Source organism: Pituophis catenifer, unplaced genomic scaffold (assembly GCF_029215685.1).
Source record: "Pituophis catenifer annectens isolate HBS135680 unplaced genomic scaffold, rPitCat1.0.hap2 SCAF_1, whole genome shotgun sequence".
Classification (NCBI taxonomy): Eukaryota; Metazoa; Chordata; class Lepidosauria; order Squamata; family Colubridae; genus Pituophis; species Pituophis catenifer.
The window spans coordinates 238,128,178-238,146,950 of record NW_027256881.1 but is presented as its reverse complement, the minus strand read 5'-3'; the positions used below and the strand labels follow the sequence as shown (position 1 = coordinate 238,146,950).

At 40.7% G+C, this 18,773-nt stretch overlaps 1 protein-coding gene across 1 annotated transcript; it reads left to right on the top strand.

Moving 5' to 3' along the window:
* The first annotated feature begins 1,452 nt into the window (after window positions 1–1,452).
* On the top strand, window positions 1,453–18,558 carry SLC15A3 (solute carrier family 15 member 3). Its single transcript, XM_070957312.1, has 8 exons — window positions 1,453–2,019; window positions 4,177–4,475; window positions 7,555–7,717; window positions 12,298–12,408; window positions 13,209–13,377; window positions 17,628–17,786; window positions 18,003–18,161; window positions 18,434–18,558. Exons 1-8 carry the CDS (start codon window positions 1,453–1,455, stop codon window positions 18,556–18,558), a joined length of 1,752 nt encoding a protein of 583 aa, XP_070813413.1.
* The last annotated feature ends 215 nt before the right edge of the window (window positions 18,559–18,773 follow it).

Below are 18,773 nucleotides of genomic sequence, written 5' to 3'. Positions count from 1 at the left end.
GCCTGCTTGCTTCAGCTGAGCTGCTGGGATGATTTTGGGTGACCCTGCTGGGAATATTTACTCTTGGTGTTCACTCCAGATATTCTTCGCTCATCCCCCCCAGGAACATTCCTTCCCCATCCATGATGCACAGGGGACTTTGGTGGGATGGGGTGGAGGAGTAAAGCAAGGTATGCTTTCAAAAATTCTTCTCAAAAATAGTATTTAAAGCTTTTAATCTTCAAAAGTGAGATAAATTAGCATGGATATCAAAGTTTTGATCTCTTATAAGAAAGGAAGTGAATAGGACAGTACCTAAGCAGAGGTGGTATTCAGCAGGTTCTTACGAGTTCTGGAGAACCAGTAGCAGAAATTTTGAGTAGTTCGGAGAACCGGTAAATACCACCCTCTGACTGGCCCCGCCCCCATCTATTCTCTGCCTCCTGAGTCCCAGCTGATCAGGAGGAAATGGGGATTTTGCAGTATCCTTCCCCTGGAGTGGAGTGGGAATGGAGATTTTACAGTATCCTTCCCCTGCCACGCCCACCAAGCCATGCCCACCAAGCCATGCCATGCCCACCAAGCTACGCCCACAGAACCTCGCCTAAATCTTCTGGCCTCTCCTAAATCTTCTCCCTTTTAAGTGTAAATTTTAAATTTTTACTGTATTTTAAAATATGGGTATTTTAAATTATGGGTATCAATTCAGCCAAATTTATTTAATTCATTTTATTCGATTTTAAATTTTGTATATGTATGTGTTTTATTTCATGGCTGTGCACCGCCCTGAGTCCTTCGGGAGTAGGGCGGTATAGAAATTCAATAAAATAAATAAATAAATAAGAACCAGTAGTAAACAAATTTGAATCCCACCATTGTACCTAAGTAATTATTGCATTATCATCCTGATTCATTTATGGGGTTTTATAAAAGTACAAATGTTGTGGGAATCTTTTTCTGTCTTGATTCTTTTTTTCCATATTTGCAAAAATCTTTGCAGAAGTTGTGGAATAACTGTATAGGGTTTTTGACTGATCGCATTAGGGACAATTCACTTGGGGCTGGCTGGTCCTACCTAAAACTATGTGGTCATGTGGTTCTGCCTTGATAGACATACAGGAAAATGGCAGTTTGGTCCTGTGTGTGTGTGTGTGTGTGTGTGTGTGTGTGTGTGTGTGCCACAGATGCAAAAGGGGTGGCGCTGCAAAAGGGGCAGGAGCATGAAAAAGGCCCCCCTGAAAAGGAAACCATCCTGGTCAGAATAACATGAATGTTTCCTTTCAGGGAAATGAGTGCTCATGTGATGCTTGTGTTGGAGGGGAGAAATGGGGAAGTGAATGCAGCACTCAAAGGCTTTGTAGAAGAGAAGAGACCAGGAAATAAAAGCCAGCATAGAAAGGTCCAGAGAGAAATGGCAAAGAAATAAGATCCATAGAGAAGCAAAAACAAGGATTCTGAGATCGGGCCTCCACCATGGCTTCTCGGCAAACTGAAGAGGAGTGCAATCCCCTGTTAGAGCAGAAAGGATCCCAGCTCAATGGGCCAGCCCCATCTCTCTTTGAGGGCAGAAAGGCTGCCTGTCTGGCTGTGTTGCTGGTGGAGATCCTGGAGCGGGCAGCTTTCTTTGGTATCGTCTCCAACCTTGTCTTGTACCTCAACAGCAGCACCTTTAACTGGGGTGGTTCCCAGGCTTCTCAGGCAGTTTTGATCTTCATAGGTGCCTCCTATCTGCTCTCGCCTATCGGGGGCTGGCTCGCCGATGCTTGCCTAGGCTACTACTGGACTATTGTCTTCAGCTTCCTGCTGTACCTTGTCTCAGCATGCCTGTTGCCCACGGTGGCCTCACAGGAGGGGCGCCTCTGGTTGTGTGGAGAGATGCCATCATACCCAATACAGCCTTCATGCCAAGGTGACATGTCAGAGTGTAAACAAGAGCTGCCAAGTCCATATTGCGCCCCTCTCCTGTACACTGGTCTGCTGATCCTGGCTCTTGGCATCAGCTCCGTCAAAGCCAATCTCATTCCATTTGGTGCCAATCAGGTAAGAGATAATCTCTCGGATTTATCCTTTCTTTATTTCAAGGCAAGCAATTTGGAATTATTACTAAATTTTTCATTGGGTTGTTGGGATGATTCTGTCCCAATAAGCCTCAGGGTTTTACCTTAAAAATGTGTTTTGATGTAATGTAACGTCTTTTATTGTTTCGCGTTTACTGATTTCAGATAGTTGTGACATATTTTTTGAAAGCCTTTTTCTAATTATTGCCATCTAAATAAAGTTCAAAGCAGTAAGACTAAAGGAAGACACAGTACTATTTTGGTTTAATTAGCCAAAGATAGAAAAGGCCTCTGAAAATTAAAGGAATTGTACCCGGGATTGAAAAGGCAAGCCTTGGTGGCTGGCAAAGCTCTGAGGGACAAAAGAGTTTTAGAACTCAAGAATGTTAGCAATCATAATGTCATGATTCTCTCCTCCCCATCAAAATGATCTCTAGGCCAGGTAGTTAAAGTAGCAACACCCTTAATGCAGAAGTGAGAGAGATTAACAGCCTTGGAGGAATCCTGGGGATCATATGACCAAAACAAAAATCTTTAGAGTGGGGGAAAGAAGAGCACCCAGTAAACTTCCCGTAAAACAATGGGGAAACAATGAACATAATCAGTGGTTAACCTGCTGTGTGGAAACAGGGACAACCGTTAAGCAGAATGATAGGGTTTTTTTCCTTTGAAAATCAGAAGTCCTGTAGCACTTCTGAAATGCTAATTTTTCATTGCTTCCAGAAATCCTGAAGTTATTCATTTATTTCTCTTTTTCAATTCACAAGGGTCGTTCCCCACTATTTAATTAAAACAGTGGCCTTATGTTGTCAGTCAATTTGCTGTCCCTTGCGTCAATCTCTAACCCGCCTCTGAGTCACATCCAAATGGTGTATTTCCCAATTGACACAAACCAATATTACAGCAAAATGACAATACGTGTATAATGACATCATGAAATGATCTCCATGGTTGCCTTCTGAGGTCTGATGGAAGTATATAGGTCACGGGATTTATGTCGGGAGGACCCACATTTTGTTACTTGTCCCCCTTGCCGTTTCTATAGATGCCTGTGGGGTCGATCACTGCTGACAGTTGTGCTTTGTTCCTGTTCCTTTCAGATCATCAGTGGGAAAAATATCCACTGATCAGAGCACAGCAGCAGGAACAGGGGAGACCTGGGGTGCCTAAAGGAAGAATACACTTCCTTTATTCTAAATAAAATGTTGGTGGTCTGTTCTTTTGTCATCTGTCTTGTTGGAAGCTGGGGGAGAAGCTGGTGTCAAATCAGAATGGAAGATGGGGAGATGACTGCTCTAAAAGGAACTCAGGAAACAAAGTGTTAATGGAGAAGACTAACTCTGGATGAGGAAGATGCCCAGAGGGTGTGCCTCTACTTCCCAGCATGCCTTTGATAAGATCCACAATAGCTGACTATTGCTAGTGTGTGGCAAGGCATGAGAGATTTTACACCCCTTGGGATAATGTTGGAAGGGTGGGGGGGAATACTGCTTTAAGACCAGTATATCTAATAAAGGTTTAAAGTTGTTTCATACACAACCTGTAGACAATATGAAGGCAATATCATGCAAACAAACACACAAACATATGACTCTGTTGTGTAAAGTACAAGCAAGGCCAAGGACCTGTTTTCAGTGCCACTTATTACCTCCACAGCTGGAAGAACAGTGCCACTTGGAAAAGGAAGGTTTTAATACCCACCCACCATTCCTTCTCTTGCCCATCAGCCAACAATTATCCTTTTCTTTATCAGACGTGGGCTTCCATACTTTTCCATATGCAAAGAACTGCTGCTTTTTGTACTGTGCAATACAGACTCATTTCTTTTCCCAGGGGATAAAAAATGAGAGAGGTTCACGCATATTCTCATTTTCTTTTTTAGCAGTGGCGCTCTCTATAGCCATTCTGTACATACCAATAATTTGACAAAAATTGCTAAATTATATAAATGTTTACTAATCTGGACATGCTTTATATCTGGATGCAAGAAGGGAGAGGAGAGGAGAGGAGAGATAAAGAGAAAAATAACTAACTGGACAATTCTTGCTGGGCTTAGCATATTAAGGACTAATTCAGGAGAATCAAGCCTCATTCTGTTCTCGTTCTCTCTCTTTCTGTTTTGTTTTCTTTTTCATTGCAGGTGACAGACCGTGGCCAGGAAGCTACCCGACGTTTCTTCAACTGGTTCTACTGGAGCATTAACATTGGGGCTGTCCTTTCGCTGCTGGTGATTGCCTTCATCCAACAGAATGTGGACTTCCTGATTGGTTATGCCATTCCTGCTGTCTGCCTGGCCCTGGCCCTTGTAATCTTCCTTCTGGCTGCCCCCATCTTTGTCACAAAGCCAGCTGCTGGCAGTCGAGTCCTCACCATGTTGTATTTGGCTCTCCAGAACAGCTGTTGTGGCAAAGCATTGCAGAAAGTGACCACAAAAATCAGGTAAGGCAAACAGAGGCCTCTTTGCACAAGGTGTTGTGGCCCGTCAGCGGCCTGTGCAGCTAGTAGCTGATTCCGACAGCTAGGAGGCTGGTGTGGTGCTGCGCCAGCAGCCTGTGCAGCTGGCACTCAAGTCGGACAATGAGGAGGCTGGAGAAGATTGGTGCCAGAGGTGGGGATTCAGCCAGAGCCTTCAGAACCTCTAGAAGCTCCCATAAGTGAAGAGGAAGAAGAGGAGAAGCCTCTTCTCGATGCACGGGTGCGCAGAGCTGCCAAAAGGCAGGAGTGGCTCCTCAGGAGGAGGTCTCCTCGAGAGTAAGGCTTGGGGCTAATTGGCCACTCCCTTAGCCTATTTAAGGAAGGATGACGACTGAGGCAATTTACAGGGAACAAATTCGTTCACTGTCCTTCGCATCTTGATCTTAGTTCTCTGCAAATTGCTTCTGGGCTTTCTGCCAACCATAGTAAGATTACGATTCTTTATTCTTTGGATTCTTGTAGGCTGTTAAGAAAGTTAATTGACAGCCTTTGTTTGAAAAAGACTGATTTAATTTAGTAAACTAAGGTTTGTACAGACTTTGTGTGTGCTGCGTTCTTTGGGGTCCTTAGCTGGGGCAGAACACAAGGTGGCTTTTTGGCTGCCATATATTTCTGATGGCCTGTGTGGGATTAGTGTCCCCTCTGTGGTAGCAGCAATCTTCATGCATTGGAACTGAATGAATCTCAGCAGTGCATTTCCATCTGCTTGGACAAGGCCTTTGAAGTAATTTGGCTTCGCTGAATTTAGGACTGGGCCATACACATCTTAAACCTGTGACTCTCCCTGCAAATAATTGTAATGACTTGGGTGCATGTCCAGGAGAAGGAAATTGTAGAACTCCTGAGTAAATACAGACTTTACTATTTTTATGGTGCAAATGGAATATCCAAAGAACTCCTTGTGGATTGTCACCAAAAAAAGACAGGGTGCAATCTAGTCTAAATACTAATGGATTTTGCTTTCTGCTTGCAGGGCACTATTTAAAACAAACAAACAAACATACATGAGGAAGCATTATAAAATGGCAATCCCTAACTGCTGGCTCTTCGGCTTTGAAACGGAGATGAACACGGTCCCCTAGAGTCAGGAATGACTAGCACATATGTGCGAGGGGAACCTTTACCTTTAACTGCAACTTGAAAGAATGTAGCCCATTTTACCAGTTTAAGGAATATCTCACCTCATCCTGCAGCTGGACTATATTGTGTTAAAGTCATGAACTAATAATTTCTTTTATTTTCTAATTTGCTTAAATGGATGAATGAAACTCCACGGTTAAATCATGGGTGGAGAGAGAGATCTGTTCTATTATTATTTGGATTTGATGATTGGAAATTATAGATGAAGAGGCATCAAATAAGGGGGAGGAAATCTGCAAATTGCATTAGGACAGTGTTTCCTGACCTTAGCAATTTTAAGATATGTGGACTTCAACTCCCAGAATTTTGGGAGTTGAAGTCCACATATCTTGAGTTTGCTAAGTTTTTATTAGGAGAAGTAGTGCAGACTCCTCTCTCACCAGGCACATAAGAAGCTGCATTCCATTGCTAGGCCTTGTGTACTGCCAAAGGCAATAATATGTTGGGGTGAGGCAGTCAGAGGTTGTTTTGGCAGGTCCCAATGGGTAAATCCAGACAATGCATTTACGGCTTAGCATTCTGCGTGATCCAGGCAAATTGTGGTTTATTCAACAAACTGGCTAAACTTCATACCATACCTCAGGGTCTGAGAGCTGAGTCAGAGCAGTGGTCCATCCAGCTCAGGAAAAACATTACTTGTTATAACTGGTGGCTCCTTTACTAGAATTTTAGATTTTCCCAGCTGTGAGCAGAATTGCTAGATGAAACTTTTGCATTCGAATCATGAACCAAATTACTGAGCAATGTCCTTCCCCCATGAGGTTTCTCTGACAGCGTGAACAGTAGGAAGAGAATTGCTCCCTTCGCTAACAAGGTTTAAATACTTATTTATAAGATCTAATTGCCTTTCCTTCAGGAGCCCCTAGCAGTGTACCAAGTTCCTTCTACTATTTTCCCCACAACAGTTACCCTTTGGGGTAGATTGAGCTAAGGAAAAGAGTTTCCATCACTAGGAATTGAATCTGTGTCTCCCCAGTGCCAGTCCAATTCATTATCACTGTGTTGGCCCCACTAGGTAAATCAGATCAGGAAATCAGCTCCACCGGCAGGCTGATTGCAATGTATCTTTTCTTCCTCCTTTTTTTTTTAATAATTCAGTGAACTAGGGAGGTGTCTGCCTGAGCCACTTCTGAATATTTTCTCATTATTCATGATAAGCTTTCAATCGCCTTTGCCTGGGCAATCAATTCTACTGATAGTCCTCAATTTACTGCTATAATTGAGCCAACAGTTTCAATCATAAGATATGATGGTCATTAAAGGGGGCACCGTATGATCAAACCCGATGTTATAAACTTTTTTGTGGGGGTCATTAAGCAAATACGGCAGATGTTACACAAAGACTATCTACTGTTGACCTCACCCCATTCCTAAGAGGCGTGCATAAGTGCACCAATGTGCCTATCGTCCCAGTCCTACTCTCCCCATTTATTTGTATCCTTATACTGTATTCATAATCATGTTTATACTTATATCTGTTATCTTATACATGTTTGATGAACAAATAAAATAAATAAACAAACATTGGCCAAACATTGGAAATAAATGCTGGTTTCTGGCCAAAATGTTATAAATTGCAGTCACTTGACCGCAGGGTGCTTCAAACAGCTATAAATGTAGGCTGGATGCCAAACACCCAAAATTTCATCGCATGACCAGGTGGGAGCCCTGGACATTGGAATTTCAATTCCAGGATGTAAGTAGGGGTTTTTTGGGTGGGGGAGGGGTTCATTATAACTTGAAATAATCTGTTCTCTGTCTGGTGCCCTCTGGTGATCAGACAACAGGTTCCAGCTGGCTATGGATTATGGGATATGTAATCTGACCCATCTAGGAGCTGGCTCTCCATTTTGGGGAAAGCTGTTTTAGACCCAACATCTTCCTTCCTCCCTTTTCTTTACAGGGCAAGGAATCCCCTGCTGGAAGCAGACGGACCCAATCCCCTTTCAAGGGAAAGCAACCGGCCTGTGGGGTCATCCTGTGAACATGCCCCCAACCTCCATGTGCTGGCAAAGATCCTGCCAGTTATGCTGACTCTCATCCCCTATTGGATGGTTTATTTCCAGGTAGCCACCCTACGGGGCACTCCTTCTTTCATATGGGAAGATGCCCTGACTGATGGGCAATAATGCCAGCAGCAGAGGGAAGCACAGGGGCTTGTAGTGTTCTGGGAGGGAGCATTTAGCTGGGAATCTGAGGAGGATGCCAGTTTTAATTTGCATTTTAATAGTAAGCATTTACTGAGTATTTATTTAGGGATTTATATTCCATCTTTCCCCACTATCTATTTATCCACACGCAATTGTACAGTAAGATTAAACAGTAATAGCATAAAAATGAACTTGTTAAAACTGAAGATGTGCAAGGATGGCAGCAAAAATCCAGCATCAGAAGAAGCCTTTTACTTTAACCGTTTAAGGGAGTTGCCTAGCAACAAAATTACCCCCCCCCCCCCAAAATGGCCAACAAGCAGCTTCTTTGGGCAAGCCTTCCCTGATTGCAGGGCCATTTAGAAATGTTCTCTCCTCACCATTTGCAAGTTTCACCCCAGGGGATCGCCAGAGAAGGCTCTTGATGTTGATTTCAGTGAAAAAGAAATTCAAACAGATGCATTTTTCTTCTTTGCAGGTTAATGCAATTATTAGATGACTCTGTGTCTCACAGGTGCCTCAGAAAAGAGGTAGCACCTTCAGAAATGTTAAAATCATTTTTTTAGTAGACAGTTTAGATACATTTGTATCCCTCCCCCCCAAAAAAATAGTCCTTTCAACCTTAGAGATGTGTAAAAATACAAAGTGCTGCCTGATTAACTGGGTCATAGGTATGGAGCACTTCACATCTGCTGCAACATGTTAGTGGGGTAACCTGGCAGATGGCTATAACTATTGTTCCAAGGAAATTTTATACTAAAACATAATATTCTGCTGGCTCAAGGATTGGTGGGTATCACTTCAGCATGCTGTCTGACTGTGCCCCAGGGCAGGCCTTGGGATAAACAAGGCTCTGAGGACTGGAATTGGTTTGCCCTTATTAAGTATGGAATTTTGTGCAGGCTGGTTGTGCCACTTCCTGCACTCAAAGGCAACTGCAGGAACAGTTTTGAGGGTTTGGGAAAGTATAATGTTGCCCAGTTGGAAGATGTGTATTCTAATGTTAGGTTGTGTCCAGTGGTTCAGAAAACTGGTTTTCATATTTCCAGGAAATGCCAAAGACTGAGCCTAATACCGTGTTTCCCTGAAAATAAGACCTATCTTGAAAATAAGATCTTAGCTTGATTTTTACATGTGCGCCCAATATAAGTCTACCCCAAAATTAGTCCTACTTAAGACCCCACCCACTCCAGGGTGCAAGGGATGGGGCGAGCACACGTATAAAAATCACGTTAGGGTGGGGATGGGGGGTGGAGCTGCCCTACCGGTACTTACCTTCAGACAGTTGCAGCCAGGCCTCACGTGCGTCAATCTGGAACTCTTTTATCGGCTGCAGAGGCCTTTCCTGAAGGCCTCTTGACAGTGAAACGAGGCTGGGATGTCACATGCATCAATCCAGAGCCTGTTTCTTGGCTGCAGAGGCCTTTTCTGAAGCCCTCTGACAGGAAATGGAGGCCGGGGGCTGCTGTGAGGTGAGTCAGTGGAAGACATCCCCCCAAAATAAGACCTGGTGCCTTTTGTGGTGGCAAAACAAATATAAGACCAGGTCTTATTTTCGGGGAAACACAGCCTTCAGTCCTTGTTATGCGCTTTTTCTATCCCATGCATTTTTTGTATGGTCAATTTCAGTAATGTACTGGTGAAGGACAATTAACATCGTAATTTTGAGGTGGCAGCCTGTATATTCAATGTGAATCCTGGGGTGGTTAGTGCTTTCTGTAGACTGCACATTCATGGCAATTCAAGTTTGATCTTTGAAATTTTGTCTAGAGAGAGAGATAGAAGAAAAAAAAAAGCAAGAGATAATCTTTTAGACAAGTAGAAAAAAAGATTTCAACTCATGCCAGGAAAAGAACCTTCCCTTTGTGTGTGTTATTTTTCTATCATTACTCATTCAATTTCACAAAAGAACATTTCCTTTAGAAAGTCTTTCAAAGAAAAAAAAAGCATTTTAATGAAACATTCATTGGTGTGGCAGGATATTCCTGCCCCTTAGGGAATTACTTATAAGATAGTCAACCAAAATGCAATTATTTTACTGTACATACTTTCTTCTGGATATTTGAAGAAAGGGTTGCCATGCTTCTATTGAATGATACTGTTGGCATTAAGATGAGTCCTATACTAAGAAGTGAAAACATTTTTTTTTATTCTTAAAATTTTTTGGATAAATCATTCACCTGAAAGGCTAATTTGGGGTAGATTTTTTTTCTGGGTAGAAAAACAACCTTTATATCAACATGTTTATTTATTTACTTCATATAGCCATGATTTTACTTAATCTTCAAAGAGAATCCCGCGCACTATCTAGCCTGATCATGCTGAACATGAAAATAGCTTGGTTCTTTCCCCCAGATAAATTCCGCCCAATTGTTAGCAGGAAGACAGATTCCATTAGGCTTCAGTCCATGTGCAATTCAAATTAAACCCACTGAATAAATAGTAGGCAGATCCACCTCAATACTATCAACCTGCCAGGTTTTAGGCGTTCTAAATCGTTGTGAAAGATTGGTTAGAGAAAGAGAAGTCTGCCACTTTCATTTCTCCCCTGATGCCTGTTTGCTATTATAGCACAGCAATAAAATTGATAAATGATTGCAATAAACTGAATGAAATGTGCACTTAAAAAAACAAAAAAAGGTCTGTTTTTTCTATAGTCTTTTTTTTTTTAAAGAATTGTAAATCCTTGTTATGCAATGAATTTCATTTGCCAAGAAAATTTAGAAGCAATTATTCTAAAGAGATACATGAATGAAGAAAAGAAGAAGATGGCAAAACTGCCCTGGATTATCCTTAAGCACTTTCTCCCCCTATTTTGGCAATAGGGTTCATCAGAATGGAGAAAGGAGAGCTGTAGGGACAGTGTTGCTCAGCTATATGGGTTGAAAAGGTCATCTCTTAAGTAGCTGTTGATTGCAAATGATGTGTCCTGAAAATAGTTAGCTGCTCATTGTGAACGATTGAGTGCTTCCTGCTGAGTAAGCAGAGACTGTTGCAGAAACTGTAGAAAAAATATAAGGCAGCCAGGATAGAAGTGAGTGAGCGAGCAATGAGAACTAAAAGGTGTTTGTTGAAATGCAACTTGTATAAGGAAAGGTTCAGAAAAAGAAGAAAGCTAAGGCAAGAGTGATAAACCAAAATAAAAAATGACTACATACTTTAGATTTCCACATATTTTAGCAAATATAAGTATGCTTCCTTGGTAGAAGAAACTCATCAGAGGAGGCAATCAGGATGAATAAGAGTTCCTAGAAACAGAAATACTAAAAGTGCAATCACAACCATTCCAAATGGAAGAAAATGAGGGGAGGGGGAGAGGAATGCCAGCAGAACAACCTGTGTGATGATGCACAAAACACTTACCGATAAGTGAAAATCAAACAGAATATATAGTAATGTGGATAAGATAGATAGATAGATAGATAGATAGATAGATAGATAGATAGATAGATGATAGATAGATAGATAGATAGATGTTTATTTAATTTCTCGTCTTGTAAAACATCAATTAGATAACAGATGATATAGGAAGTAGATGGGATGACTGATTCTAAAGACAAAATTCAAATTATCTTGATATATTAGAAAAATGGGCCAATCGCCATTTGGGTCTCATGGTTAAGGTGCTAACCTACAAACTGGGAGACTGGGAGATCTATAGTCTAAACTGTTGATAGTCGGTAGTTGATAGTCTAAACCAGTGATGGCGAACCATTTCAGCACTGAGTGCCCAAACTGGAACATGTGTGCATATACGTGCATGTGCAAGCACCAGAGCGCCAAAAACCCGAATACCAGCTGGCCGGCGCGCACATGCCTTTTTTTTTTTTTTTTTTGCCATTTTTCAGGCCGTTTTTCAGGATGTTTTGGGGGTGTTTTTCAGGCCAAAAACAGCCTGAAAAACAGCCTGAAAAATGGCCCAAAAAAGGCCCAAAAAACAGCCTGTTTTGGGGCTGTTTTCTGGGCGATTTCAAGGTCATTTTCCGGCGCTCTGATGCCCGCAAAAACCAGAAGAGCAGCTGGTGATGGTGCACATGCCCACAGAGAGGGCTCTACGTGCCACCTCTGGCACGTGTGCCATAGGTTCGCCATCACGGGTACTTTCCAGATCATCCTATGTCATAATTGCCATATCTAATTACCCATGTTATGATATTACTAAGACCCTATGACAGGACATTACCATGTGAAGCGTGTAGATAATAAGACTCACTGCTCCATGAAGATGGATAGGGTCCTCTGTTAAAGATATAGGATAAGAACATTAATTTTCCCCCAAACAGATGCCTTTCTAATATTTTAAGCTTCAGTCCCCATCATCTCCAGCCACCATAACCAATGGACATATTAACTGAGAGAATATGGGAATTGGTTTGACATGTCTCAGATTTGCCAGGTTTAGTGTATGTTATTTTATTATAGGAAAGCTCTGTATAGAAAAACATTTAGGTCTTGTGTTTATTTCTTTAACACTATCACTTTCTATTTTATTTTAGATGCAGTCAACCTACTACTTGCAGGGTCTCCATCTCTCCATCCCCAACTTCTTTCAAAATAGTTATATGAATAACAGTGCACTCTCAGCAACCATAGATACTATCTATATGGTAAGCTATGGAGCAGGTGAGCCAATCGGATTGGGTTGTTATGTTCTAAAAAGTTTCGTTCAGTCATTCAGAAGTATGTTGGCCCTCTGAAATCATAATAAAGGTCCCTCTGATGGAGAAGCTCTATGTGTCCAACAGCTCACATAAAGGGCCACCACCAGATGTAGATGTGTTAACAAATAAATAGCTCTGTTGGGTAGAAGGAAAGTGATTGTGGAATGAAGCTGTGTGAAACAGATCCTTTCAATTTTCTTCGACTCCAAGAATCCAAACCCAACGCCTAGTTTTGTAAGCAGAGAGAAATCTCCTGACCAACTGCGTATGTCATAGTTAGTTAAGATCATAGGCCTTGGTTATCATAGATCAGGGCTGTTAAACTCCTGGTCTGCGGGTCGAATGTGTTATGCATTAGCCACGCCCACGCCCAGGCCCAGTTTAGCAAAGGGGGGGAAAGTCCTAATACATCATGTGACCCCGCCTGATGACGTGAGTTTGACACCCCTGCCATAGATTTAATTTAATTAATTTAATTTAATTTATTCAGTTTATATGCCGCCCCTCTCCAAAGACTCAGGGCGGCTCACAATACATTTTAAAAAATCATTATAAAAAAAACATTTAAAAATTAAAAACATTAAAAACTCATTCACGCCATTCATGGCCGGACCTTGCCACATCACAAGAGCGAGATCAACGGCCCCAGGCCTGCCGGAAAAGCCAGGTCTTCACCACTTTTCGGAAGGCCAATAGGGTGGGGATGCAGAATAATATTTACATTCTTTTCCTCACTCTTTCTTCAGTTTCCAGATGCCTGGCTCCTTCTAGCCAATGTAGTGGTTCTGTTGATCCTCATTCCATTGAAGGACCGGGTGATAGACCCATTCCTAGCAAAGAAAAAGCTGTTGCCATCAGCACTGAGAAGAATGGCCCTAGGCATGATCTTTGGCCTTGGCTCAGTCCTATTAGCAGGTAAGGACTTCATTCATAACCTTGTACTAACCTGACATTACTTACCCCTAAAGCAGAGGCTAAGATGTTAAAAAAAGAAACACCAGCCATGATTTGGTCATGACCTGGTTTGCCTGGCCTGACATATTGGCTTTTGCCAATAAATGGGCCTCGAGGAAAACTTAGCAAATCCTGCTTAGAATGAATGGTCTAAACCAAAAGTGATTAATGCACCATACATAATCATTTAATAAATTATGAAGTTATTCAATTAATTGGAATAGCTATTATGTATTCCTGATAGACTTTAACCTGTCTCTGGATATTTGTAAAAATCAGTTTATTATTTGTTGTCTGAACATTTTAAAAATATCTTAAAATAATTAGCCTAAGAGGAAAAAAGTTTCTAACAATCTGTAATGTATAAAGCTGCAGAATGACCATTCATTCAATTAAATTTTCTAATTTCATAATTTGATCCAACTCCAATAGCTGCATATATTATACTTGAGTGACTGTTAGTACTAAAATTGTTTTGAATAATTTTGAATGTACAGTATATACAGTATATAGAATGCATAGTATTTAAAAAGTTTACTAAGATGGTTATTGGTTATTTATGAGAAGTTTGGAATAAAATTAAATAAACAATGTTGTTTCCTATAATTGTAAGATAAATTTAATTCAACAAAAGAATTTTTTTCATATTTATTGCACCCATCAGAGAATATTTAGAAAAAAAACTGTCTACCAACTTCATAATTCTACAAGTATAAAATTATGGAGGAGATACTTAAATATATGGTATGGGTTTGTCCCATGATCGTCCAGTTTTAGGTTGATATACATAGATTTGTTAATAATCATACATTTGTTAATATGGTTTTGGGAAGATGAATAAAGCTTAAATCTGCTAATGTAACATTGACTTATGCACTGAAAACATTACAAGTACTATGGAAAGTAGGATTTCAATCAGCAGTTAATGTATGAAGAACTGAATTTATCAGGTATAGGATGCTGTAAAGAAATTATGTTATGATGAAAGAGAACCAGCAAGAGGTCCCCACAGGATCAGATATTTTGTTTCAAAATGAGCTATAAAAAGAGTTTCCAGAGGAAGAAATGGCAGACTGAAGATGGCTCCACAAAAACCTGGGCCAATGGCTGCAGCAAACAACAAAGAGTCAATGAGTAGACCAGCTCTTCAGAACCCCTCTGGACAAAGACAGGATGGGACATCATCCACATGCACTCTGAATAGTTGCTCCTCACAAGAAGACCACAAGATAGTAGCCCCCAGTAGTTTTTGAGAACTGAAAGACAACAAGAATAGTCATCCTACTCATAAATGTGATCTTTGCCCTTTAAAGGACACTAGGTTCATGAATTTTCTTTTCTAATCACTTTTTAAATTTAATTAATTGTAATTGTAAAGAGTCCTTCCTAAAGGAAATAGATTTGTTTGGACTTTTAGCAAGTCATAATAAAGATAAGCAATTTTAAAAATTAGACACTAGAGGGAACTAAAGATTTTTGTTAAAGAAGAAAAATACATGAGCCAGCTAATTAATTGGGATTTGTAAAATGAAAGAAAACATTAAAACATTGAAAATACTGATGGACACTTTTGAAAAATGGAATCAGAAGTTAGTATCAACAATGTCAATAGTAATGTTTGCTTCTATGGATAGACTATCCAAAAGATGTTGTGGGAGTAATGACATATATGGAATAAGTTGTATTTGAAAGGCAGAGATGGCATCGAAAGTAGTTCTACCAATGACAGGCTACAAAAACAATGGAAAACAATGTCTCACTGGATATACAAAAGAAACCAGTTAATGATATGATACATATTCATCTATTTCTGAATTAGCTTTCTATTGACATAAAGGAAAGATGGGCTAATATTATTCTATGTAGTCAAAGTTTAATGCAATGCTAAAAAAAAAACAAACATCTAATTTCCTCTTGTTTCTTCCTTTCCTCTTGTTTGTGTTTGTTTTTTCTTTTTATTTCCATCTTCTTGCTTTCTTCTTTGTATTTTAGAGCAAACAAAGCTTTACAAACCCATTTCTCCTTACAGCTAAATGAAATGTTAGCTACATTCACTTCTGCACCTCAAAAATGGCAATGCAAACCATTTCTGCATTGTATGAAAATGCTACTCATGTAATTGTTGACACTGTTGCCCCAATTTGGTTTACTGTAATCAGATCTACATCTCCTTGAAAAATACAGCAGCCTGTGTATTAGCAAATCAAAATTACTGTAATCAGCTAACATCTGTTTTACGGTTACTGCACTAGTTACCGGTAGCTTTCCTGGTGCAATTCAAAGTGCTATTTTTGACCTATAATAAAACCCTTGTAACGCTTGGCACCAGGGTACATACAGGATTCCTTTTCTCTATAGAAGTAGCTAGCTCACCCAGCACTATCAACATCTTTTAATGCATCCTAAGTTCACAAGTTGAAGGCTCATGGATAATTGCAAATCCCATATTATGGAATAATCTTCCTCTGAAAATTAGGCTACTTCCTTCATTATTGGCCTTCCAGAACAAAGCAGTCCTGAGGAGATTTGTACAGGGAATAGTCATCATGATGCACTTATATTGTTATAGTTCTTCATTTACCTTACCTTGATTTGTAATCTTTTTTTTTTTTTTGAGGTATCATGTATAATGTAAGGAGTTAGGTTTTTTTTAAGTCTGGCAGTATAAAAATGTAGTCAATCAATCAAGTAGTTAATAGGTGCCTGACTCAAGGGAAACAATGCCTTCATTCTGTACGGTACTGTCTGTGCCTCAGTAATTAAAAATCTTGATCATTAACATTTAAGCCAACATAGTTATATACCCTCCAGGGACTGAATGTTCAAGTGCCTGGCATCCCATCCTGTCCCTGATGACAGCCCATAGCTGTTCCGAGGATATTCCAGTGATCTCCTTGAACCCCATCACCACCCCAAGTCTACAGCCCTCATCTTTGCCAAACATAATCTGTTCTTCTAGTTCTTCATGTGCTTTTATGTGGGGGATGTGAAGAGAGCAGTGTCCTGGTTTCCAGTTAAAATTTTGAATGGTCTGTCTCGATATTGTTCTGAAAAGTTGTTAGTGGTTCTGCAGTCTGGACACTTGAGAAAGTGAAAGAAAACAGGTACTTTCAAATAGTAGCTTTGGAGATGGTTACTCATTGTACCATAGACTGAAATAAGAACAAATTCTGGACCAAATTAAAGCTGAGGAGAGGATCAGCCCACAGCAGTGGTGGGTTTCAAAATTGTTTACTACCGGTTCTGTGGGCGTGGCTTGGTGGACGTGGCAGGGAAAGAATACTGTAAAATCTCCATTCCTACCCCACTCCAGGGGAAAGTTAGTGCAAAATCCCCATTTCCTCCCGACCAGCTGGGCCTGGGGATGCAGAGAATAGATGGGGGTGGGGCCAGTCACAATTTTTACTACCGGTTCTCCGAATTACTCAAAATTTTCGCTTCCAGTTCTCCAGAACTGGTCAGAACCTGCTGAAACCCACCTCTGGCCCGCAGAGTATACTGAAGTGTGAAGTGCTTCATGTGGCTCCTTTTTAAACAGGATTTACTATTGTTGGTTAGAGATACTTTAATCTATATACTACTAAACTCTCATCATGGCTTTTAACTGGGCGAAACAGTGCATCATAGGGAAATAATTTTTGAACCACGGTTACCTCATATGGGCTAATTTACAGATGATGTCTAAAATCTACGACTCCAGAGGGAATGAAATTTGGGGAAGTCGTGACAACTTTAGTGTTACTGGCTGCTGCTGCACTGCTGGGCTACTATTGAGGTCACATGATCTTCATTTTCAAAGTTCTGAAACAGTTTTCCAGCCAGTCTCACAATCCCTTCCTCGCTCCCTCACCCATCAGCAGTTACTTATCTGCCTGCAGAGAAGGAAAGGGAAAGGGAGGGAAGGGAGGTTTCCAATGCTCCCTGCCAGATTTGCACATGGAAACTCAAAAGGGGAAGCAAGCTGACAGGATCCTGCTTTTTGTCCACCCTTTTCACCGTATTTCTGTTTAGGGTAAGGAAATATCTCTGAAACAATAACCCAATGGGACATGGGTTGTCTAGTAAGTATTTTTATACCTATAGTAAATATTTTATACCTAATATAACAAAGATACGACCACTTATTTTCTAATTTTTAAAAACCTGCCTCATCTATGAGAATGTTCTTCACAATATCTTATTCTGGGTCCAAATGCTTTTCTCCTATCTAGGTTTCCTGGAAACTAAGCGGCTACAATATGTGAACAACAACCAGACAATCACGCAAAGAATTGGGAAAGATGAATACTTTGCAGCCCCACTCTCCATTTTCTGGCAAATCCCTCAATATTTACTCATTGGAATCAGTGAAATCTTTGCCAGCATTTCAGGTAAGCCAGGGAAGAAGGCTTTATTGACCTTGTTGTTCCTATATCAGCATTAAACCAGAATTTCCTGATCCAAATATAGTGCAGCTAGTTGCACCAAAAGATGAAAAAGCACAGAGTTCTCATCATGACTTCAGAAGCCTTGAACTATCCTTCAAACCTACTTTGAATGTGCTCCTCTAGGTTGTTAATCCTTTGATTTTTTTCCTACTTTTCCAGGGCTGGAATTTGCCTATTCTGAAGCTCCCAGAACCATGCAAGGAGCAATCATGGGTCTTTTCTTCTTCATTTCTGGAGTTGGATCTCTTTTAGGATCTGGCCTCCTGAGTTTACTCTCCCTGCCAACCAGTGGTTGGATGCACTGCCCAGATGATTTCGGTGAGCATCTGCCATATCCTTTAGCCCCCTTCCTCCACTAAAGAGAATGGAGAAGCCATTTAAAGAGCTTTCACTGTTCTCCAGCAAAGTCGAACATCTTGTGGTAATGGCAGGTAGCCTGGAGGAGACCTTGAGAAAATTATTTTAAAATGTGTTGTCAAAAGACTGTTGTACACAAAGGATTCCTGGACCTGTGAGGGCTGCAGAATGCAAGAAGACATCTTTCTGCTGCTGTATTCTAAAGGCTCTCTTGCTCTCTCTTTCTTGTCTAGGAAACATCAACAAATGTCGGATGGATTATTATTTCTTCCTCCTAGGTGGGATTCAGGCAGTAACGTGCATCCTCTTTATGTTCATCTCTGCCCACTATGAGAGTCAAAAGCGACCCACCAGCTGAGAGAACAACTGATCACATTTTTCAGGACTGCAAGAGGCACACATGCTTCTCATCATGATGTTCAATGCTATGGCTGTTGCAGAAAGTTAACTGATTCAAATGTTGTGAAAGCTATATTAATGAAAATTAAGAGAAAGTAATCCAGATTACTAACAATGGCAGCTAATCACGGTACTAAGAACTACAGTTTCTTATTCGAGATGTTAATGTTTTCC